Source organism: Phalangium opilio, unplaced genomic scaffold (assembly GCF_054372755.1).
Source record: "Phalangium opilio isolate 3A_F unplaced genomic scaffold, DU_Popi_V2 ptg000082l_1, whole genome shotgun sequence".
Taxonomy (NCBI): Eukaryota; Metazoa; Arthropoda; class Arachnida; order Opiliones; family Phalangiidae; genus Phalangium; species Phalangium opilio.
In genome coordinates this window covers 14,015,243-14,041,183 of record NW_028324189.1, presented here as the reverse complement: position 1 = coordinate 14,041,183, position 25,941 = coordinate 14,015,243, and the positions used below count along the sequence as shown (strand labels likewise).

Below are 25,941 nucleotides of genomic sequence, written 5' to 3'. Positions count from 1 at the left end.
TTTTTTGGACAAAAATATGATAAGATTAGGTTAGTGTTTCTGAACTTGGCCATGCATTTTTTCGAATGGTAAAAGTTTTAATATGTCGATGAGAGAGTTCACGTAAATCAAAGAAATGATCTGATCATGTGCGTGCTTTTTTCGTTTCAGGTAAATCTAGTAAAACTAAAATTTTCGATACTTCTTATAACTATTATAACAAAAACAGTTTTTCGAACTGAAGAATCCTTTTAGGGTCCCCTACTATTTAAGCCTTAAAGGCACAATTATCAATATAGTTGATTTGCAACTGCGTTTCAGTCATTTCTCTGTCATTCCTAATAAGTGTAATAAATTTTCTTCATTGCCAGTCATTTAAAAAACAACTTCTTTTATAAACCGTTTAACCACTACCACAATGGCGGCTTGCACATTTTGGTGACAAAAAGAGATTGTATCAATATTTATTTTAAGCTCTTGCTCTTTCATTGCCCAGCATGTGTGTGTTTAATCTCGAGTCAGCTGACACCGTTCACATTATCTGACTTGTCAGGCCGACTGATTTTCCTCGGCATCTTCAAATGAACTTAACTGAACAGAACTTAATTATAATTTCTCTGACTGCTTTTCCCAAAGATTGTTTTCTCTGATCTTACTTTCCTTTTAGCAAAGGGTACTTGCCCGACCAAAATCGTGTCTCAAAACTGTCAATAGTCGTGTCAGGTGTCTCGTTCACATTATCTGACCAGTCGGCCCGACTTGTCAGGTTGGCGTTGTCAGCTGACTAAAGTTGGACAGTGGGAACGCGCCATACTTCACTAAAAAACAAAGCCCAATTACATCATTTGCCGTATCAGAAGTCCATTAAATTAGCCTAGGAAGTAACCAAAAGCGGGATTTGCAACTACCCTCTCTTGTGTAGCAATACTGGAGAAGGGCGACACATTCACCACCTTGCGATAACTTTTCTCAGATCTCCGGTTTAGGTGCGACTGTTACGCCAAAATTTGCCCTATTGAGAGAGAAAAAACTATTGGCTGAAAATGAAGGCTGGATCTCTAAAGGGACCGGTAAGGCCACCCTTCCACTGTAAAACCGACCCCTCTTTAGCATAGAATCAGGAGAAGGGATGGGGGGGGGTGAATTTCGGAACAGTCAAGGTCATTCAGTTTTTTAAGACTCTTCATAAACCTATTGAAAAAAATAACTATTTAACGACCGTGGCCGTTCCGTTTTTTATTTTTTTTAAAAAGCAAACAATATCAAAGCTGACGTATATCAAAGTTGACGTATATATATCAAAGCTGACGTATATCAAAGTTGACGTATATATATCAAAGTTGACGTATATATATCAAAGCTGACGTATATATATCAAAGTTGACGTATATATATCAAAGTTGACGTATATATATCAAAGTTGACGTATATATATCAAAGCTGACGTATATATATCAAAGCTGACGTATATATATCAAAGTTGACGTATATATATCAGATTGCATATTCTGAATTATGTCCGACATGGCGCCCCATACCTAAGGCCTTTTCGTGTGTTGGATGGACATGGATTTCTTGATTTATCTCAAGAATTAATTAAGATTGGTGCCACATATGGTTCAGTCGATGCGAGGAAGCTTCTCCCTCATTCCACAACTGTCAGCAGACACGTGGTAGATATATACAACTCAAAAAAGGCTATTCTTATTGGCAAACTTGCCAAAGTTAAATACATGGGTATTACCTCTGACATTTGGACCGACGATTACAAGAAGCAAAACTATTTATCAGCCACAGCTCATTATTTGACAGAAGATTTTTGTTTGGAAAATTACGTGCTAGCCACAAAACCAATTTCTGAAAAAAAACCTGCCGATTTACAGCGAGCAATGACAGAAATCCTTACTGAGTTTAACATATCTGAAGACGAGAAAGAAGTTTGCTTTGTAACGGACGGTGCTTCAAACATGGTAGCTGCATTTTCTCATAACCAACGACGTCTCTGGTGCGCTTGCCATCAATTGAACATCAAACTTTGCCATATTTTTGAATCCAAAACTTCGCCATATTTTTGAATCCAAAACTTCGCCATATTTTTGAATCCAAAACTTCGCCATATTTTTGAATCCAAAACTTCGCCATATTTTTGAATCCAAAACTTCGCAAAATTTGTTACCAGATACGACCAATCTATTGATCAAAGCAAAAGCCCTTGTTACTCATTTTAAACGAGCTGACCTCCAAAAGAAGCTTTCGAAAAGTTTAAAACAAGAATGTCTAACTCGATGGAACTCCAAAGTTGCCATGCTGGAATCAATTGAAGAAGCCTACATAGACATAGAAACTATCTTATCTGAGCGACGTGAGCGTAACGAATCGAGCCGTCTTATATATTCTATCGATCGTTCTTTGATGCGACAATTAATTAAGTTGTTGAAACCTTTCGAAATTGCCACTGCGGAATTGTCAAAGGATAAAGCTCCAACAATACATCTATTTATCCCGTGGAAACAAAAACTCTTAGATCATTGCGACGTTGTTACCTCCGAAGATGAGCATCTCGAAATTACCAAAGTAAATATATCTTAAAAAATTATAATTTAAAAACCAACGCATGCCACTTAAACATGTTTCATAATTGCTTTAGTGTCGAGAGATGCTAAAAAAAGAGCTATCTTTGCTTGATATCCACGAGTTACACCGAAGAAGTGTAGCTTTAAATCCAAGAATGAAATCCATGAAGTTGCTATCCTCAAATGAAAAAGGCAACGTTACGTCATACCTTATCTCCTTGTGTAACAATGATTATGTGGGCAACCAAGAACCGGAGTTACATGACCACGAGCCACCTAATAAACGAGCGTACACTGGTGTACTGGCAGATTATTGAGACGATTTGAATGAAGGAGAGGAGGAGATAGGCGAGTACGAAAAGTATATGAAAGAGAAGCCTCCGCGGTCGGATGATATTCTTGCGTGGTGGAGAGAAAAAATGGGTGAGTTCCCGAAATTGGCGGAAGAAGCCAGAAAAGTGCTGTCTTATCCTGCTTCAAGCGTCTATAGTGAAAGACTGTTTAGTAGTTCAGGCCGCGTTCTCGAGGAAAGAAGAACTAATCTGAAACCTGATACAATTGACAAACTTTTGTTTCTAAAATATAATTCTTGAAATAATGTTTTCTTCGTGTACTTCCTTGGTTTCATATAATCTTAAATGTAAAATAAAAGAATTTTGGAAAGCAGGAAATATTGTCAATTATTAAACAAATTTACAGCTTAGCGAATGCGATACCGAAACCGGCATTTAACCACAGAACGCAAACGGACCAAAAATAATCAAGCGGAAGCGTAATGGAACGAAAATGGATGTAATTAAACAATTTGGAATCAAAACGAAAAAAAGACGTACGTTAATAAACACAACAGAATTGAAACGGAGCAACATTAGGAAAAAATTCGAAAACGGAACGGAAACAGAAAAGCTAATCAACGAGTTGTGGAAACGGAAGAGCTAATAAACGATTTTATGGAAACGTAACAAAAGACATTTTTTCCTGTTTCCGTTACGTTTCCATAAAATCGTTCATTAGCTCTCCGTTTCCGTTCCGTTTCCATAAAATCGTTCATTAGCTCTCCGTTTCCGTTCCGTTTCCATAAAATTGTTCATTAGCTCTCCGCTTCCGTTCCGTTTCCATAAAATTGTTCATTAGCTCTCCGTTTCCGTTCCGTTTCCATAAAATCGTTCATTAGCTCTTCCGTTTCGGTTCCGTTTCCATAAATCGTACATTAACTCTTCCGTTTCCGTTCCATTACCATAAATCGTTCATTGACTATTCCGTTTCCGTTCCGTTTCCACAACTCCTTCATTAGCTCTTCCGTTTCCGTTCCGTTTCCGTAATATAGATCTTTCTTCATTCCGATTTTGTTTTAAGCCGGCGGAACGGAACGGACTCCGCGGAAAACGGAAAAATTTCCGTTCCGTGCAGCTCTCTACTGGGGAATATGATATCGAGTTTAGTTTAGACCCTGCATTACGAAGTCTATTATAATATAAACTCTGTTTAACGGCAAAGTCTAATAAATTAGGTATCGCGCAAAAATATTGTTGGCTCTATATGTGAAATCAGATATCGCGTTTACCACGTGTGTCGATAAGGGCCACTTGTGAACTTGTCATTACATTTCTTGGTGAAAGGTAATGACAAGGTCATTTAAATTAATAAGAAGTCTCATTCTAGAAATATTATGACGATATGAAGAAAACTATTAAAATGACAAAATACCATCGAGGAAATAGGCTCGTTGTGGAATTCCTATGCAATCCGAAAGGCCTGTAAATTTTGAAAACGTTTCCAGCTTTCTTGCGCTTATGATAAATTTTTTAATATTTTTGGCCAGAAATAACTTAACGTACATTCCCAGTGATATTTATAAAACGGTAAGGCTAAAATTCGGACTATAACGGTCCTTGTCGTGTAGGTGGAAAAGCGGAAAAAATATTAAATTTTTTTCTTATCCTGTTTTAGGATGGAGACGTGTATCTTCATTCCAGAATTCTTAATTATAAGAATTTAGCTTATGTGTTAAAGCGTAATCGAACATATAGCCACCCGATTCGACTCTACAAACATAAGGTGTTGTCTTATTTCCACGAACCCGAATATCAAATGTCACTTAGGGGAATCATTGACGTCTTTTCTCCGAAGGTGCTTACCCACAATTCCATCTTTAGTAGACTTCTTTAATAAAACCACTGTCTTTCGAAGGTGTGGACGATTATCATTTTGTTTCTCGTCTTGTTTAATTTTTTCACGATTGCCGAAAGATTCGATTTGAGAATATGCCGTTTTCTTGTCTGGTTCTCCAACAACTTGGGGAAAAAATACGAAATTGCCAAGAAGGTTTTTTAGGCTACCTACTTCGTCGGCTCTTTCAGTTTGATGGAAGCCTTTAAAGCCAACCTGTCGACCAAATTGACGGTGGATATTGATCGCAACCTAAATGTTTTCGATAATATCTTCAAATACCCCAACATGCGCATTGTAATTCAGAAGAACCCCGCGTGCCTGAATTATTTGCGGGTATATTATTACGGGTTCCATATGGAGGGACGTTCATAGAGATAGGAACATAAAATGCCTCTAGAGCCACAATGCAAATCACGAAACAGGCCGCACTTTTAAAACCATGCAAACTTTATCATTCGCCACCAGTGCCACTATCGGCGGTATTCCTAACTAAAATATTATTAGCAAAAATACTGGAGGAAACAAAAAGGTTTCATGATGAAGGTGAAAACCTAATAAATTAAACGTTAAAATTATTAATTATACTGAATTGTTATCACAATAAGGTTTCCAGATGTAACAAACAAATGGCTTAAAGAAGGTTGTTGAATTTAAATTAAAAACTTGTTTGCTGTCAATGTAAAATTAAAAACCGTTTTAAAATATTTTATACTTGTCTAACCCACGGATTTGTTTTGGCTTGAAAGCCCTAGCTCCTTAAAAAAAACCAAGAAAGAAAATCCAAGAGAAAATGGACTGGGTTCCAACTGCTAATGACGCAATTTTCGGTGTTCATTTTGAGGCAATGCCTTTTTAGTAAACACTGCCACCCTAGTAGCACTGCCGACGTAGGGCCTACATGGTCGGCTTTGTGTGTTACCGACGAGTTGGTAAAAAGTCACTCATAAGTCGGGAGAGTAATGGTTTGAAAGTCGAAATGTCCGCCTGGAGGGGCGACGGCCCGCCGGTTTTCCTACTGTTTTGAGGCTACTATAAAACGACTGTTGGCCGACTATATGTCGGCGTCATTATGCCTACCTAAAACCGCGCTCAATCCGACGATTTCGCGGCTTTTGAGTTTAGGAACGGTAAATCGTCGGTAAAGGGCTGGAAGAGTAAGGGCTTGAGAGTCGAAATGTCCGCCCGGCGGGACGACGGCCCGCCGGTTTTCCTACTGTTTTGAGGCTACTATAAAACGACTGTTGGCCGACTATATGTCGGCGTCATTATACCTACCTAAAGCCGCGCTCAATCCGACGATTTCGCGGATTTTTAGTATAGGAACGGTAAATCGTCGGTAAAGGGCTGGTAGAGTAAGGGTTTGAGAGTCGAAGTGTCCGCCCGGTGGGACAACGGCCCACTGGTTTACCGACTGTTACGACACGAATGAAATACGACCCTCATCCAGCACGTTTGAGAGTCGACTTAACCGCCTGTCAGCAAGAGGTCCGACGCTTTTGCGACGATCAAACCTTAACTCGAGGCCCGATGGTTTTGCGACGATCAGGCCTTAACTCGAGGCTTCATTCGCTTATAGTAAAGGATACTGATACCTAGTATTGAAATTTCTTTAATACATTTTCAATGAACAACACTTAAGAATTTGTACTTTTTATATTTCAAGTAACATGCAGGTCAATTATAACAATTTCAAATATTAAACAATGTATTCTATATGACACGACTAGTCGAATAAAAATATTAGCTGCCTAGCTAATTGGTTTTAACAAAAAGTAAAATTTTTCAGGGCGAGTATAATATTTACATCAATTAAAGCATTTATTAATATTCATTGTTAATATCTTCGATTTGGCCAATTACTATCTCTTAAATTTCAAAAATCTTAATGAAAAATATACACTTACAGATTTTTTAAGGAAAAAGAAAAACATACAATTCTAAAGGGTATTACTTGACACATTTTTCTCTTAAAATGTTTGAAAACGCATAAAAATTCTCAAATTAAAACAAATTGAGATCTATTTTGGAATTCAGTATTATTTTCACAACCAAAAATCTTTAAAATACTTAATATATAAGGTTTTTGAACTCCAAGCGCCCCAAAACACTTGCTTCTTTTATAATCAAACAAAGAAACTGAAGGTATACATAAACGTTTAAGTTTTGGTTTCACTTTCTATGGGTGTGGTTCCCAGCAGATGAGAAGCTAGGTAAAAAAGCAAAGGCTTATGCATAAAACTGGCTCTAAGATAAATTGATAATTCAATAACAAAATTCAAACCTTACGTGACAAACGGGAACAGAGCTTCTATACGATTGGCTGGTTTTATCTGAAGGGCAAGAGAAAGACGTACTTTGGCCTTTTGGGGTTTTAAATTCTAATATCCTTTTCAAAGTGGGGGAAAGAGCCAAGATACCGTTAGGTTGAATAGTTAAAGAAATGTAATCAGAGAGGGGATCCGAATCAAATTTAAACTTTGAACCGTATTGAAAGCCGCCTAATCCGGAAGCTATCTGTTTAAGAAGGGCTTCTAATGTTTTGTAATAACCCCCGGGAACTATAAAGGCCTCGGCTTTAACAATAGGCTGTGATTTTCCGTCCCGACCTTTTTTATTTTCATGCGAGACCACCTGCACGTGGCCTTCCTCACTGGGTATGTTAAAAAAGGACATTGGGTACAAAACTTCTACTAGAGCAACCTCCCAGTCATCCCCGATCAGCTCTATAGCCTGGGGCAACTTGGTAGTGTACGAAGACGTCTTGTTGTTGTCATAAATTTTCATGCTAGCGTTGCTTGGGAGTGTTAGGTAAAAGGGCGACTGCATCTTTAGCCGGAATCCAACAATTCATAGAAGGGGGATAGCCTAACCACTTTACAAAGAACTCCTTTTGTCCGCTCCTACTGCGCTTACGAATTACTTTCTCGATCTTGTACGTCTCGGGTCTAACTACCGACTGAAGTTCCATCCCGTAAAACACCCCCTTTATTGGTTCCCCGTTTAAATCTTCTAGTTTGAATACCGGAGGGCGTCTCTCTATTTTTCCCACTATTTTAAAAACTTCTATTGTGAAAGTTCGCTCGTACCCTTTTTCAAAAATCATCTTATTTCTACTTACTCGGACGTATTCGCCCACCTTTAATTTTTTCCCGTAAACTTTCTTTTCGCTAAAGTACTTTCCGTAAACATTTTTAAAAACCTGAAGGACATTGGTACCAGTAACTTCCAAAGGAGTCATTTTTATCGCGGAATGCACCGAGTTATTGTAAGCCTTAACCAGGTCATCTAGAACATCTATATATCTATTGGTATTCTTTTCTGTAAAATACCTGTACATGCGTGACTTTAAAGTTTGATTTAATCTTTCCACCATACACGCTTTTATATCGTGATTCTCAGTTGTAAAAAATATAACCCCTTTCTCCTTCAAGTATCCTTGTAATTGGGAATTTCTAAATTCAGTACCCTTATCCGTTTGTAGTTTCCTAGGAACTCTCTCTCTAAATTCTAATCGAATTGAGTCAGACCTTATTAAAATTTGACAAGTAAAGCCTTCTCCTACGAATTCGTTTCTTTGCAAGGGCTATTTTAGTTTTTTTGTCAAACATACGTTCCTGCGAAAACGCTTGCTGTCCATGCGTAGCAATAGAAATGATGCTCCCAGCGAGGAGGATTATTAAAGGGAAATATATTGATGAAATTCGTAATGGTTTCAATTGGCTTTCTGCAGGCGTTTTGAACAGGAACTTCCGACAATCTTCAAACGACCAATGCTGGTCTGTAGCGTCTTTAAGAAATATTCCTGATTCAAAGTATCTTAACGAACTGAAAATATATATTGTACAAATTAATAAAAATACAAAACAAATCGCCCATATCCTTAAAGGGAATGAGAAGCTTCGTTTGAAAACCTCTGATTTGTATAATAAAAGATAGAATTAATTTCTGTCAATTCAAAAATATCAAGCTTTTAATTCTCCGATTTCTGGTTATTTGGCAGCAATATAAATTTGAAAATGCTTCATATGAAATTATTTCAAATCCACTTTTTATGAGAGGCTAAAACGTTTCCCGTAGGCTGGAGTCACGGTATATTTTTCATGTGAGATGGAGCCACTCTCTCAGAGTTTAGACTGGCGAGAAGCTCGAGACGCGTATAGGATTCCCGCACTTTTTACCTCTCCGAGTGACGTATGTCACGGAGAGGTTCTAAAATCGACAGGCATGTCGGGGTGTGTGTGTGTGTGTTTGTTTGTGAGTTAGACCCGGGTACACGAAAAAAAGTGTGGATAGAAACCGTTTAACGAAGGATCCACTACCACCTTTGAGCTCGTAATGTGAAATAATTGTGAAATGAAGTACCTTAGCGCTATGGTATGAGATAACAGCAGTTTTCCGACTTTGGATGGACGTAAAACAAGTTTGTCTAGACGCTTGTTAAGTAAAGAAACAATGTTGGCATCGTCAAAGAGTTCATCTGGTTAGATTGCGACAGCCCTCAAGTTTATTTTTAATTTGATGGACAGCTGTATCGAAACCGATTTATTGGAAAGCGTATATTCAAAATATTTCCTTTATAGACCCGTTTGTTGTGTTGGCGCGTTGGAGAGGAATGGGGAATGCGGGCACGGTAGCCCGAGGGGGCTGATAAGGCTTTCCCGCTAATTACAGCGCCTAATCAAATGTACTCTGACCTTATGTACCGTAAATTTCCAAAAGAGGCATACGCTAGTATTCAAACGTCAACCATAGCTATATTGAAAATTAATTCAGGAACAACGTTTCTTAAAACGACTTACCTAAAATTAAGGTGAGTAACTGACGATTAAAATAATTAATGCCAATTTATTAAATTAATTAAGAAAAACCTCTTAAGTGGGTAAATAGGTCTCATCTCAACTCGAAGAGGTTTATTTTGGTTTCTTAACTTGTATATAATTACGTATATATTCAGGGATTATGTAATTATATTATTTTAAAATGAAGCTGAAAAATGTTCAATAAACTTGTCTCAGATATTGAGTCGTTTTTAATTATTACAAGAAATTGTGCTTGATGCAGAAGGTGGATACAATTATAAGAAAATTTTCGCACTTTAGGGACGTAATTTTCTTTAATTGACACAACTTTTAAGGGTGATGAATATTTTATATGGATTATACGAAGCCACAAGCGGTGGATTAACGAATAGTGGGTCAACCAAAGGCATAGCTATACCTCTAACGATAAACAAACCGGTACATGTTATGATGATGTTTACAATGGTTTGATCAACCCTAATAAATTTGGTTCAGATATTACTCGAGTGGCGGCAAAAATGGAAGTATTGGAAGTTACCGGAGCATTATTAGCATTTATTTGTTCGTTTCTTGGAGCTTATTGGTAAGACCAGGAGCAGATGACAAAGGAGTCTCGGACGCTAGCTTCCTTAATGTAGAGGGCAATGGGATCCGCGAACGTCACGGTTATTAACCAAAATCATTACGCCACCTCTCGTAGAAAATTTGAGCTTTATTTTCCAACCAATAGCGTGGCTGCAAAGTCTCGAAAGGAGATCTGGGAAATCGCGTCTGCTTATAATTAGCCTAGGCTTAACGAGTATTAGAGTTAAAAAATGGATTTCAACGGCTTTGTAATCTTTTTTTTAGACTAAAATTGATAATGAAAAGCCCAGCGAGTAACGTATGTACACTATTAAAAAACTAAAATGTGTTTCAGTGCCAATTTGTTCTAAATTTCTTCTTGAATTAAATGATAGCTACAAGAGGTTGGGAAAAGAAATCACTCACGATCTTTTAAAACCCAAAAAGTAAGAGACAGTGATTTCGTTTCCAACCTCTTGTAGCAGTCAATTAATTCAAAAGAAATACGGAATATTTTGGCCCTAAAACACATATATAACATTGTGTTTCGGCATCTTTTAAAACCTTGCTTTTATCTTTTGAAAACCCGAGCCCAATCATTCCAGTGGGCACAAATTGTTAATTAAGTATTGGTTTACCTGGGTTTCTCTGCTAGTTTGGACTTAATTTGACTATTTAGTAGGTTTACAGTCACAAAATGTAGTCTTATCTTTTATCTTAATACCAACGGTTACAGCTGTTTGAATAAAGTAATTATATTGTGTATATTTATGTCGCGATCGGATAAGACGAACCTCAGTAGCCACCGTTAGTCCGTTATTAAACAAAAAAAATTCCCAGCAGACTTTGGTGCCAGATATAATCCACCAAAAGCATCGTCTGCTATAATGTCTGATAGCGCCTCTATGGCAAACGATACCGCTACAGCTGTGACGTACCACGAGATTAAACTCTTTCGAGAAAAATATGTTGAACATAGCATATTCCAAAATGGATGATAGGACCGATCCGAACGATCCGACCGAAGTATAAACAGAAGTAAGATAAGGGACTAGAAGTAAAGAGCTCTAGCATTGGTAATAGATCCTGGCACTAGTGAACAAATTTGAGGATTTTATGCCGCTTCCATCGCGCCTACACTAGAGAGAAAAAAATTGGTCGAGTTGCAAAAAATTACCTACACCCTTCCCCTCATCCTAAAACCGCGGAACACGGACGCTGGTGCTTGAATCTAGTTCAGCCGTCTACCGCCGCGAGCGTCTCACGTTTTGGAGGGAAAATTCAGAAACCGCTACCAGAGGGCCAACCGTTGGCGTGTTATCAAGAATATTCACTTTCGCCAAGTGAAGAATTTAGTTAGCTCAGTACTTCTAGTCTCATCTTACTTCTGGTATAAGGGTAATTCTACGGACAATTTTGAGTTCAAGTTCTTCTATGGCATTTTGCACAAAGGATCAGGTTTTCAAGTTATGATTTAAGGGATCTCTTAGCAATATATATCATCTCGGAGGCTCCGCATACTCCCTTTTCAGTTCGATTAAGACCGATCGTATTTCGTTTCAAGCCTTGGAGATATTTAATGATATGCGAAACTCTTTCGATATTATAAAAATTTCCTAATATTAGTTTTCAGTTCCTCGTCTTTTATCAATTAAAGGCAAAATTCATCGTTTTTTTTTAATGAAAGACCAAAATAAGTAATGAATATTCACTAACAATATTAAAGAAGATACCAACAATACTCATTTGGCTTCAGCGTGATGAAGCTAAGTTGGGGGCCCGTCACGTGGTACAAGCTGACCACGAATAAGACACCTGGATGATACCAGGAGCAGATGACAAAGGAGTCTCGGACGCTAGCTTCCACAATATAGAGGGCAATGGGACCCGCGTACGTCACAGCTGTAGCCAGGCTGGGAAATAGCACACTTCCTCTGGTCCAAAACCAGTTTATTAATTGCTTGGACTAGTTTTTTAATTCAAGAAGTGGGGGTTACTGGTCCTCGGGACCAGTTTATTAATTGCAAATCTATTGGAGAGCAAAGGCTGGGACCAGTCCGGAGACCAGTAAATTATTTCAGACACTAGGGGGTCACTGGTCCAAAGGACTAGTTTAAAAAATATCCTTATTTCCCAGCCTGGCAGTAGCGGTATCGTTTGCCATAGAGGCGCTATCAGACATTATAGCAGACGATGCTTTTGGTGGATTATATCTGGCACCAAAGTCTGCTGGGAATTTTTTTTGTAATAACGGACTAACGGTGGCTACTGAGGTTCGTCTTATCCGATCGCGACATAAATATACACAATATAATTACTTTATTCAAACAGCTGTAACCGTTGGTATTAAGATAAAAGGTAAGACTACATTTTGTGACTTTAAACCTACTAAATAGTCAAATTAAGTCCAAACTAGCAGAGAAACCCAGGTAAGCCAAGACTTAATTAACAATTTGTGCCCACTGGAATGATTGGGCTCGGGTTTTCAAAAGATAAAAGCAAGGTTTTAAAAGATGCCGAAACACAATGTTATATATGTGTTTAAGGGCCAAAATATTCCGTATTTCCTTTGAATTAATTGACTGCTACAAGAGGTTTGAAACGAAATCACTGTCTCTTACTTTTTGGGTTTTAAAAGATCGTGAGTGATTTCTTTTCCCAACCTCTTGTAGCTATCATTTAATTCAAGAAGAAATTTAGAACAAATTGGCACTGAAACACATTTTAGTTTTTTAATAGTGTACATACGTTACTCGCTGGGCTTTTCATTATCAATTTTAGTCTAAAAAAAGATTACAAAGCCGTTGAAATCCATTTTTTAACTCTAATACTCGTTAAGCCTAGGCTAATTATAAGCAGACGCGATTTCCCAGATCTCCTTTCGAGACTTTGCAGCCACGCTATTGGTTGGAAAATAAAGCTCAAATTTCCTACGAGAGGTGGCACTGGCGTAATGATTTTGGTTAATAACCGTGACGTTCGCGGATCCCATTGCCCTCTACATTAAGGAAGCTAGCGTCCGAGACTCCTTTGTCATCTGCTCCTGATGATACCCGTCTGGTTGTAATATTTACTTCACCCCATATAATTTTACGCAACAACGCCGAATTCATTTAATTGTTGGCATCGTCTTTAATATCGTAGTCCCGGAATTTTAAGGGAGTAGAAACCGGGAAGTTTCCTATCTATGTAGACACTAAACACTAAATAGTCTTTGGAACAACCCCCTACCAAATATCTGCATGATGTTGATTTTTCTAAGAAAATATTTTCTTTACAACTTTCAAATACAATAAAACGGTGCTTAATTAGGGGTTATTCATAAAGCTAAAATGTTACGCATCTGGAATAGGACAATCTTTAGGGGCTTAAAGGCTAGGCGTTTGCCACCATCCCAAGCTAGAGTTAGAGAACCAAAGGACTTGTAAAACCATCCCGGACTTGCGCTCAACAACTCACCAAAGTTTCATAGCAATTGGATGTATTGTATAGGAATTCGTAAGGGAAAAACAAAGCAATTTACAAACATCATTTCTAATCTTGAAGACGAATTCATAGCATCAAATTTACAAACATCATTTCTAATATTGTAGACGAATTCATAGCACCAATTTAAACTATTGTTTGATGCGCTCTTGCAAATGAAAGAACAAAAATTCTGGAACGCGTCTTTCCTTTAAAATTAAGCTATGATTGCCACGTTGAACGTCTCAGTGTCGCTTTATCCGTTATCTAATATAAACATATATATAGTCAATCGCGAACAAATTTGGCACAAACATCGCTGGAATTATAGAGACAACTCGGTGTGTGTCAAGCAGCTGCGAGCCATTTAATAGTTATGAGATAAAGGTAATTCTATGAAATATTAAAAATAATACTAATTGCACGCGATCGAAGTCGCCGGTAACAGCTAAGGCTAAAAATTAACATTAGCTGTCTTTAAATCAGTTGCTTAATGAAGGTGCTTACTGCGGTTCCCCTCTATTCCCCCGCAAATGAGGCGTCGCTCAGGGAGAGTCCCTTGTAATCACTGCCATCACAGTAGTTCATGCCACGTTAACAATTACATTAGAGCTCTGATTAGAGCTTTGTCTTGGATTCGATTCGGCAAAAAGTCAAAAATTGACGAGTGAGATCAGAAGATCAAAAGAAAGACCAAATTTATCTTTTGCCCAAACATTTTGGTCCAAAATTCTTTCTTTCATACCAACGCCAAATGTTTATATTGTAGCAAAGTAGAAAAACACATTTTCGATTCTTTATTGATTGTAACATAACACTCCTTAAAGGGCTCCACCGGCGGCTTGCGGGCGCGGTAGATTTGGAAGAGCTAAATGGCGGTCTGCCGTTTGCACGTGTAAGGATAGAGACCCCGCAAGCCTCTGGTGGAGCCCTTTAACGAAAATTTGTTAGCTTTCGCACCTTGATCGCCTATAACTCTAAAACTGCAAAGTTCCTTCCTCTGATGGATTTTTTAACCATACTAGCATTATAGGAATTATTAAATAGCACATGGTTTCACAATTCCAATGCAGGCATCGACATCCGAAGTGCGCCACTTTGCAAAGAAAGGTTGCCTTTAGATATAATGAAGGCTTTGTGGATAATAGTATGGTTGTCAATTATAAACGACACTTTCTCTAATGGCTGCAATGATTCGATAAATATCTTATTGTCAAATGCGGAAGACGTCAACAAGAGCGACAAAGATGGACGCACTCCTTTACTCCTCAGTTCCCGGAAGGGGTATTTGGACTTGGTCAAATTGTTGCTGGAAAAAGGAGCGAAAGTTGAAGCTGCTGACAAATTTGGACAAACACCGTTAATCGCGGCTTCAGAAGGCGGACATTTCGACGTCGTCAAATTCCTAGTAGAAAACGGAGCTGAAGTTGAAAGAGCGGACAATATCGGAAGAACAGCTTTGTCCATGGCTTGCGAAAGTGGACACTTAGACGTGGTGAAATTCTTAATTGAAAATGGAGCTAAAATTGAAACGACAGACAATGAGGGACGTACCCCGTTTTACTGGGCTTGCTTAGGAGAAAATTTGGGCATCGTAAAATTCTTAGTAGAAACGGGAGCTAAAGTTGAACCGGCTAAAAAATTTTATAGTACACCGTTATTCGCGGCTTGCTTAGGTGGACATTTAGATGTCGTTAAATTCTTAGTAGAAACGGGAGCTAAAGTTGAACTGGCTGACATATTTGAAAAAACACCGTTATTCGCGGCTTGTTTAAGGGGAAATTTAGATGTCGTTAAATTCTTAGTGGAAAAGGGAGCTAAAGTTGAAACGGTGGGCAATTTTGGAGAAACACCGTTTTTTTCGGCTTGCAGAGGTGGAAATTTAGATGGCCTTAAATTCTTAGTGGAAAATGGAGCTAAAGTTGAACTGGCTGACAAATCTGGAAAAACACCGATTTTTTCGGCTTGCATAAGTGGAAATTTAGATGTCATTAAATTCTTAGTAGAAAAGGGAGCTAAAGTTGAAACGGTGGACAATTTAGGACAAACACCGTTTTTTTCGGCTTGCTTAGGTGGAAATTTAGATGTCGTGAAATTCTTTGTAGAAAGGGGAGCTAAAGTTGAAACGGTGGACAATTTTGGAGAAACACCGATTTTTTCGGTTTGCAGAAGTGGACATTTAGATGTCGTTAAATTCTTAGTAGAAAAGGGAGCTAAAGTTGAAACGGTGGACAAACATGGATATACACCTCTTTTTTCTACTTGCAGAAGTGCAAATTTAGATGTTGTTAAATTCTTAGTAGAAAATGGAGCTGAAGTTGATTCGGTGAGCACATTTGGACGAACACCGATTTTTTCGGCTTGCGAAGGTAGAAATTTAGATGTCATTAAATTTTTAGTAGAAAAAGGAGCTAAAATTGAAACGGTGGACAATTTAAGAGAAACACCGTTTCTTTCGGCTTGCAGAAGGGGAAATTTAGATGTCGTTAAATTCTTAGTAGAAAATGGAGCTTAAGTTGATTCGGCGGACACATTGCTGCGACAAACACAGATTTTTTCGGCTTGCAGATGGGGAAAATTAGATGTCGTTAAATTCTTAGTAGAAAATGGAGCTAATATTGAAACGGTGGACTATTTTGGACAAACACCGTTTTTTTCGGCTTGCGAAAGTGGAAATTTAGATGTTGTTAAATTCTTAGTAGAAAAGGGAGCCAAAATTGAAACAGTGGACCATTTTGGAAGAACGCCTTTGTGGGAGGCTTCCGCTAAGGGGCATTCAGATGTAGTGAAATTCCTCGTAGAAAATGGAGCACAATTGAGACACGCGAATAGATTAGGCAGGACACCCTTTTCGATCGCTGCATACAATGGACATTTGGAAGTTTTTCGATTCTTACTCGATAATGGTGCTGGTATTGGCGCGATTGACCAACTTGATTTAAGCTTAATAAATAACGAAGAAATTAAAAATATGTTATCGGAACACAAAGCAAAAATAGCTCGTTTTAAGAATAAAGACATAGTGGAAGCAGAAGTACAGTTGTTTATTGCGCAGAAAAATGATCAGATTAAACAAATGCGAGAAAAGATAGAGGATTTGACGTTGAAATTGAGTGGGCGAACTGACCAAGGAGAATGTAACAAGACGCTTAAAGAAAATCACTAGCATCATTTGATGCTTTAATTAACATTTCTACTATGGATTTATATGATTCCAATTTACTTATGGTTTACTTGCATTGAATGCTTACGTTCTTTATTGGTAACGGATTAATGTAATGAGAACGTCGGATCATAACTTTAGACTCGCATACTTCATTAAGAAACTTCGTCTGCTCATATTTTGGCTTTGTATATAGACTTCTTGTGGTCAAAAACTTCACTCTTATCTCTATTTTCTTGGTTAAATAATTCGTTCGGAAATTGTGCCAGTGGAATTAAGCTTTAAAGTTAAAAATGTATCTAATTGATGTTTCTCTAAATGGGTGGTTTTTCTTGCTTTGTACTAAAGTACTAAAAACTATTATTTTTGTGCTATTATTACTTATTATGATTATTAAATGAATTATTGCTAACTTTACAGCACTTGCAAAGGCTGAGAAGATATAGTATCTCATTTCTCGTAGTGTGAAGTTAAGTTGAACATTTTGGCATAATTTTCAAAAAAAAAAATAGCCCACTCGATCACGCACTCGACAACGCAAGCTGCTCGCGCTACAGAAGCATTTACATGTAGAGCGACTTTTGACGAAAATTCAAAGGAACCCAAAAGTAACAGTAAATTCTATGGGAGGAGGTACAGGTTTTTTGACCAGATCCCTCGACCTATTCATCCAAATGACCTGAAATTTTAATGAGACATGTGTTTTGACGTGTTTTATGATACTAAACGGGATTCAAGCTTCTAGGGTGAATAGTATTTTTATAAAAAATATTTTCCAAAGAAAAAATTACGCCTTCAGTGCTAAGACTGAATATATCTTCGGATCAACAGGTCCAAATGTCCTGAAATTTAAATGAGAGGTGTGTTACAATCAATTCTATTATACTAAAAACGATTCAAGCTTTTAGAATGAATAGTTTTTTAATATAAGTTAATTTCTAATGTCAAAATTGTAAATTCAGTATTCAATCCATAATATCTTTGGATCTAATGGTCCAAATGTAATGAAACTTTAATGAGAGGTGTGTTACAATCTATTATATCTAAAAATTATTAAAAACTTTCAAATTAATTAGCTTTGTCTAAATGATAAATTTTGAACTTTCACCCCATTTCCAAAATTAAACACATTCCTTACACATGACACTAAAAATCTTATAATTAAACAAAATTTTATTCCCTAAAGCCTGAAACACCCCTATTTTGGGGAAGTTCGGAAGAAACCTTGTGTTTCTACCAAGTAAACTTTGCTATGTAAACGCAATTTTAGTTCAAAAATGTATTTATTGAAAATATTACATATTTTAAAAACAAAGAAGAGTAGAAAAATCGTGATTAAGAAACGAACTAAAAACGTTGGGGAAAGTATCATAATAGCAGTTTCTAGAGATGGGCCTATACCGATCCCATATCGGTATCGGTACCGATATTTGACTTTAACCGATATATCGGTAGCGGTTAAAAATGAACCGATATTTCTACCTGATGTTTTTTAAAGAAATATCGGTTAAAGTCAAATATCGGTACCGATACCGATATGGGATCGGTATCGGCCCATCTCTACAAACTATTTTCTTATTTAATTTATTATTGATATCGGTTAATATATCGGTATCGGTTTAATATCGGTTTATTCGAAGTATCGGGTAAAATATCGGTATCGGTACGTATCGGTTTCCCAAGTATTGAATGATATCGGTATCGGTTATAACTGGTATCGGCCCATCTCTAGCAGTTTCTGTTGGTAAAAAAAAAGCAAGATTTAGTGGAGATATAGTTTGAAATTAATATACTTAGTTGTCAAGGAAGGCCAAGAACCCAAGAAGAAAAGAACTTCCTCGCAGCTTTACCAAGAAGGGATATCTAGTTTACAAGGGAGAAGGTATAAGATGCTTAAGTATTGGCGCGCCATAGTCCCAGTCCCTCTTTCAAAATACAAGGGGGACGTAAAAGGAGGCCGGACTATTTCGCCTCTCCTCAGTGGGAAAATATGTAATTTTCGTCATTCGCGTCGCGCTGACGTGAGTTTTCAAGAACCAATGAGATGCTGGTAGTAATTTAGAGGCGGGGATTAACTCCGGACCTACGTTTGGACTGGAGATAAAGCTAGAAATGTCGCGAATTTATAACTCCTCTCTAGTAAACTAGATATCACTTCTTGGCGGTACTATGCTTGTTCGATGACATTCTGAAGCTTCTTGTGTGGTAGACTCTACATTTTAATGCATTAATTTTTTATCAGTATCCAAGAGTGAGAGAGAGAGAGAGAGGAATAGAATATAGAAGCGGTACGAGCGTAGTAATAGTATTAGTAATTAAATTAGTAACTGGCGTTGGCGACAACTTGAAAACTATGCTAAATACAAAGGAAAATATTACATTCACAATAGAGAATTACTAGATTTAAATTATTTAAGGAAAAAGTCAATTTTTGAGTTCAAATAATTAAAATATTATTGTTTAGTTGTATTCCCTCCTAATCTAGGTCTATTAATATCTGTGTATCGAGGAAGGAAGCTTTTTCAGTTCGTAAAAATTTATTTAAAAAAATGTATTTCCTTATTTAGTTTGTGAAAAGACGGGCGTGTTTAATTTTGATCCCTTACATGTTCTAAAGAGATGGGGACCGCGCGGTTTGGACATTTCTCTTCATCCCCCATCCTCCTTGCATTTTTCGGACCTTGGGATTGTATGATGATGGGCGACATGCGGCACCGTATCTCTCCCAATGTACCTCGCGCACGCCCCTACCCTTCGGTAGGCGATTGCTAAGTGCTGCCACGTAGCGCCATTTTATTTGTATGAGAACTAGCTTCTATTTTTAAGATAGAGGGAGCGCCCTTTACAATTTCGTCCAGTACGACCCTACCTAACCGCTGAGGATGCTGGGAGGACTATGGTGCCGTAGGTGGGGGTACACAGGCAACGTTATAGGTATGGGATTTCCCACTCCATTCCTCTCTCCTTCAAGCTCCTTGCATCATGAAAGGTTAGACCATGGACTCGATATACATATTCTCAACTCTACATAAGCTTTCAGTAGTAATACTTCTCAAGTAAGAGAAAGTACGTTAAAGTATTTTTTAACTTTTAATTATTAGAAAACTTTGTTTAAACAAATCTTTCGTGTTCAAGCATTATTATTTGCCGGTTCAAGTAAATTAATGAATATTTCTGTTTAGTTCTATCATGGAAGAACTAATTCATTTATTTATTATAATTGCAGATTTTCGGCATTGTTTCAAACGTTCCTGGCAATTCCGGCGTTACTTCATTCCTTGCCGCCATATTGGTATTACTTTCTAAGTTATAAATGTTTATTTTTTGAGGCTTACCAAGTACAATATTCGAGGAGTCCGACATTCCCGAAAAAGCGTACGGAATTTCGTGATTTCGCCAATATTTTGTGAGGTCTTCATTGATTTCGCCAATATTTTGTGAGTTCTTCATTGATTTCGCCAAAGATTTCGGAATTTCCTCTTTTATCTCGTAATTTATTGATTTCTTCAAAGATTTCGCGATAAGCTTACGGGATTTTGAGTAAATATGTCGGACCATATAATTTAATAGTGAGATTGAAGTAGTTTATAGTGTCACCGAGGGGCTCAACACTCGTGCATTCTGGCCTCAGTGACTTAACGCACTTCCGATCTGGACGCAAAAGCATAATGCTACGTGTTTAATGGTCTTAGTTGCCACTAAATATTGTCGCACCTACCGACAGACATCAAGCCAAATATAAGTTAGCTACCCAAAAACCCCGAGTCTCAGCCGAGCGAGCCCTATAAAAGGCGCCTCGTCCCGTGCTAACGCGCACTTCTCTCCCCGAGCCCGATCGAAGAGGATAAAGCTGGAAAAGCTCAGCCCTTCGTTACGGCCAAGGCACGGGAAGCATCCTCCCTTAGTTCGCGGGTAGACTTAACAAAACACCGTCCCCTCTCACGTTTATATTGAATAAAAACATATTATTTTCTTAACCTAAAAGCCGTACTACGCCTCTTATTTACTACCGTGACAACTGGTGGAGTCGCCGGGCACGTAGTCTCCCTCGCCGTATGCTCTCCTCGTCCGATACCGAACCGTACTCGGACTCCGAATTAGAAGCGGTTTTCGCTAGTTTCGATAAACCGGCCCCTCGTCGCTCCCGCCGTCACCTCGATCTCCCTCCGGAGTTTGGTCTCTTCGATAAGCGTTCCGTATATCCACAGGCTCCCTCCCCGACGGCAGACCAAGGCTTAAGGTCCAGCGAATCCTTAGCCGCTGCCGCCTATCCGGACACATTCTCGGTCACAGTTGGTCCTCCAACGATTTCTCACGAGAGTTATAGGGAAAACAACCCTACCATTGCAATGGCATCCGCCGCTGATATCGCCGCCGCCGTAACGGCCGCGCTGCAAGCAATCCAATTACCCCGAGAGATACCAAAATTCAATCCCGATCTTACCGACGTAAATGAATGGATTACGGTATTCGAAACCGCCACAACAAACCATGTCGGAAGAGTACAACTCTTACCTACCGCCCTTCAGGGTAAAGCTCTAACATGGTATTCCACGGAATTAAGGTCCAATCCAGCACAGACGACCTGGGATGACTGGAAGTCCGCCATCAAAACCCAATTTGGCAGTTCAACTCGCTCAATACTCAACGCGCTAATGTCACGTCGACAGAAGATCGGGGAGGATCCTCTAACGTACTACACCTTTGCTCCCTCGCTAATCCAACTATGACCGAGCTGGAGAAAGTTAATTACTTAACCAACGGGCTCCTTCCCCATCTCCGAGAGAAATTAACTTTAATGTGCCCCTCCTCGTCCACTGACTTGCTTGAGAAGCTGCAAATACTCGTCACGGTTTCCCCTATCCCTTCGACGCAACCCAGCGACCAGAAGATAATTGAGATGCTGGCCACCGCCCTGGCCACGAAGCAACATATCGCAGACAACGGTACCACCATGACTGCGCCCGCCCTTCTTCAACCGTCTTCGACGGCCGACATCGATGCTCTGAGAGACGAAATCCGCGAGCTTCGCAAAGAGGTCGAAGCTCTTATACTCAACTCTCGCCGCCGCGACCCAAGCCCATCCATGAGTTGTTACACCTGTGGTCGCCGTGATCACCTCAGTTCCTACTGTCGTAATTCAAACAACTCCCTACCGAGGGATGACAGACAACCCCGCCATTCCTCCCGAGGAGAACCTAGTGATCGCAACCACAGTCCGTCACCCTGGGGCACCCAACCCCAACGAGAAAGTAGTGATCGTCGCCGCAGTCCGTCACCCTGGGGCAGCCACCCCCAACAACGCCGTAGTTCTTCACCCTACCCTAGAGCAAACGGCCCGAATTACCAAGGGAATAATGGAAATGGCCAGAACCACCAGGGAAACTTCTCCAGACGGCGCTAAAAGTGGGGGCGCCCCCGTCGTCTACCGCCATTTGCCCTCTACTCTATAGCAACTCCGATAAACTCGTCACACTCCCTGTTACCCTACTCAACTCTTCTCTAACCGCCGTACTTGACTCGGGAAGCACAAAGAACATTACAAGCCCTGACATCATCGCAAAATTTGATCTCCCCATTCGCGAAGCTGGACCACTACAACTTCGTGTCGCGGATGGATCTCTTATAACACCAGAAGGGGCAACGACTATCACCCTCCAACTCGGCTCCCAATCATATTCCATCGACGTACTCATTGTCCGAAACTTCAAATATGATATCCTACTTGGTCTCGAGTTTTGTGAGGAGCACCAAGTCTCCATTGATTTCGGACCTCGCACGGTCTCCATCAAGGGCGATACGTTTCCCTTATCCAAGAACATTCTCACCCACCACTCCATCGCTCGTTGTTCCTCCGATACGACGGTTGCGCCACTTTCTGAGGCCATCTTAAACATTATGGTAACCGGTGCCCAGGGTACGATGCTCGTCGAACCTGCCACTGCTACCTATGACCGCTACGGCATCCTGCTTTGCAAAACACTGACCACATTCTGTAACGGTTATTCATCAATTCGGGTTGCCAATCCGCATAAGCAGGCCATACATCTCAACCGCAACACACACATTGGTCTCGCCCACGACATCATCGAACTCAATCTTATGGACGGCTTGGATCCCCTACCGCCATCGAATGCCCTTCCGGCCGACCTCGACATTGGCACCCACCTGACCCATGATGAACGAAACCAACTCCTCGACATGCTCCACCGATACCCTATGGTATTCTCAAAGTCCGATACGGATCTCGGGCGCACCAGCCTAATCCAACATCAGATACACACAGGCGACGCCGCCCCGATTCGATGCCATCCATACCGCAAGTCCCTCAAAGAGCGCGCCATCCTAAAGGAAGAAGTACGGAAACTCCTTAAAGCCAACATTATACGAGAATCTTGCAGCCCCTGGGCTGCTCCGGTCGTTCTCGTACGAAAGCGAGATGGCACCTGGCGCTTTTGCGTCGACTGGCGCAAATTAAATTTAGTTACAAAAAAAGATGTCCACCCTCTGCCTCGCATTGACGATACGCTAGATCGCTTGGCAGGGGCTACACTCTTCACTACGTTAGACCTGGCTTCCGGTTACTTTCAAGTTGAATTGGCCGAGGAAGCCAAAGAAAAAACTGCCTTTGTAACACCGGACGGACAATATGAATTTAATGTGTTGGGCATGGGCCTGTGTAACGCGCCCAGTACCTTCCAACGCTTAATGTACAAGACCCTGGGCGGTCTCATGTGGGACGTTGCCATAGCCTATTTGGATGACATTATCATCTTCTCGAAGTCCTTCCCCGACCATCTCACCCACACAGTTAAAAATAATGGTGTTCAAAGCGTTTATATAGGGTTTATGATTTTCTCAGAAACCACTAAGGGTTTTATAGCACCAACTAAATGGTTTAAAAGGGTCGCCTTCGAAAATAGCAAACCATTACTGGTTTAAATCAACTTTGATAAACCGTTTCTGGTTTATAATAAGAAATGCCAGGGATCTGTGAAAAAAATTGGTTTCAATGTAGTCCCTTTCAAGATAACTCCTTGATGGTTTAAAAATGGTAATGCTAAAAACAGCAAACCATTAAGGGTATCAGGCGGCCTATTTGTCTGCTAGATTTTCATTCTCCAAAGGCTTAGGGCTGTCGATGTTTCGATCTAGTGTAATTATAACCTCAAGTATGTATTTTATTAAAACTAATTTTTATTTTTTAATATTAATTCAGAATAATTCGTTTTCATCTATTTATTACCTTCAAATTATCTGATTTTGGTATGTTCTCAATTCCTGAGCATCTAAATTAATTGCACAGCTTGATTTCGTTTATCAACATGAAATTCGGTCATTTTATCTCCTTCAATGTAAAGTTGTTAACAAAACTACTTTTTAGGTATCGTTCCTTTCAACAGAATTCCCAATGGACCGAAATCCCATTCGACCGAATATCCCGCAATGATTTTAGATTTCCAGCCCAATGGCTATATTCCCGATGGATCGAAATCCCAATCGTCCGAATATGCCCCTAAAAAATACATGAATATAACTTGAAACACTGAAGACGTCAGGGATTCGCTGGTGTAGTGGATACGATGTTGGACTGCGAAGCGATAGGTTGTTGGTTCGAATCTCCGAAAGGTATGTTAATAATATTAAAAGTGAATGTTTCGTGATACTAATTAAATCGCTCACTTTCTTTCCTTTCAAGGCAAGATATATATAGAATTAATAAAGAAATTGGGCTTAAAATGAAGTACAGTCTTAATGGTAGTTTCATCAATGTCTTTAAGTTTTAAATTAAAATTTTAATATTTTGGTTTCGGGTGGGTTAGGTTAGGTTAGGTTAGGTTGGGTTAGGTTAGGTTAGGTCAGGTCAGGTCAGGTCAGGTCAGGTTAGGTTAGGTCAGGTCAGGTCAGGTCAGGTTAGGTCAGGTTAGGTTTGGTTAGGTTATGTTAGTTTAGGTTAGGTTAAGTTAGGTTGGGTTAGGTTGGGTTAGGTTGGGTTAGGTTAGGTTAGGTTAGGTTAGGTTAGGTTAGGTTAGGTCAGGTTTGGTTAGGTTAGGTTAGGTCAGGTTTGGTTTGGTTCCAATAATTCGTTGACACCTTTTCCAAAATATGCTCCTTTTAGTTAGCTACCACCTTTTCCAAAATATTCTCCCTTTAAATAGCTACCACCTTTTCCAAAACATTCTCGTATTAATTAGCTGCCACCTTTTCCAAAAGATTTTCCTATTAATTAGCTTCCACCTTTTCCAAATCTTCTACTATTAATTTGGCTGCAACCTTTTCCAAAACATTCTCCTGCTAATTAGCTGCCACATTTTCCAAAATATTCTCCTTTTAATTAGCTACCACCTTTTCCAAAATGTTCTCTTTTTAATTAGCTACCACCTTTTTCAAAACATTCTCCTGCTAATTAGCTGCCACATTTTCCAAAATACCTTTTGGCTACGTTCGGTCGAATGGGACACCACAAAAAAGGCGTTCTGTCGAATGGGAATTCGGTTCAATGGGACCAAAGCACTTTTTATACGTCAACCTTCTTATCTGACGTCACAGCTAAGACAGAAGTTAGATAGCCAATCAGTGAAGAGTAGTTGATTTGAGGTTAGTAAGACTGTTGTTACGAGTGTAAAGCATTATGGAGATATAAAGTGTGTCCCTTCTCTCTTATTCCCTTCTGATAGCACCCTATAATTATGAATAGAATATTTTCATATTACAACATTTGCTTTCAGATTTAGCGCGCTTACACTTATGCACCCTTTGGGAGAAGTTTTGGTACTACAATAGGGGGGGGGGCACAAAACTAGCACTGCCGCCTAACGGGTTCGCGAAAGGCACGATGCGCCGGGAAAAGATGGAATAAAATGCTATTAACATAGCTGAAATGAAGAGTTTCGTACTTACAAGGAGCTATGAGCTATTTTCTTATGATAAACTAAAATAGACTTCTCCAAGTCAAGACCAAATTAGGAGGTTCTTCTTATAATCAAATAAACTTTCCTTAAAGGGAGGGTGAAGTAGAAAATCAAGTGATTTTTTATTGATTCTTCTGCAAATTATAAGACCAGTCTGCATAGTGAAACACTCGGGAAATACTTCCGAATGATTTTAAAATTCAAATTAGGTTCAGATTTTAAGGATAATTTTAAACAAGGACGTCCAACCAATCGCGTAGCGCCCGGCCTTTTTGTTAACAAAATTCTCGTGGCACGCGCCATGTCTCGCGCCA

General features: G+C 39.3%; 2 protein-coding genes across 3 annotated transcripts in view; one reads left to right on the top strand and one right to left on the bottom strand.

Annotated features, from left to right (window-relative positions):
• Window positions 1–6,317: 6,317 nt before the first annotated feature.
• On the bottom strand, window positions 6,318–8,107 carry LOC149651881 (uncharacterized). 2 transcript variants are annotated; one of them, XM_089848979.1, is made up of 2 exons: window positions 7,006–8,107; window positions 6,318–6,930 (listed from the first exon to the last, which is right to left on the bottom strand). In XM_089848979.1, exons 1-2 carry the CDS (start codon window positions 7,548–7,550, stop codon window positions 6,894–6,896), a joined length of 582 nt encoding a protein of 193 aa, XP_089705105.1. In that variant the 5' UTR covers window positions 7,551–8,107; the 3' UTR covers window positions 6,318–6,893. The 2 variants fall into 2 exon arrangements, with proteins under 2 accessions (XP_089705105.1, XP_089705106.1); XM_089848980.1 differs by having other exon boundaries at window positions 7,011–8,107.
• A 4,193-nt stretch (window positions 8,108–12,300) lies between these two features.
• Window positions 12,301–25,941, top strand: part of LOC149651866 (unconventional myosin-Vb-like) — a 419,287-nt gene continuing 405,646 nt past the window's right edge. Inside the window, exon 1 of the mRNA XM_089846978.1 lies at window positions 12,301–12,516. The gene's annotated coding sequence lies outside the window, so the exon portion shown is untranslated. The remainder of the gene's footprint in view (window positions 12,517–25,941) is intronic.

Coding starts and splice junctions, on each gene's coding strand:
- LOC149651881 (XM_089848979.1), bottom strand. CDS start 7,550: ATGCAGTCGCCCTTTTACCTAACACTCCCAAGCAACGCTAGCATGAAA. Junction 6,931..7,005: donor GTTCCCGTTTGTCACGTAAG/GTTTGAATTTTG, acceptor TTTTTTACCTAG/CTTCTCATCTGCTGGGAACC.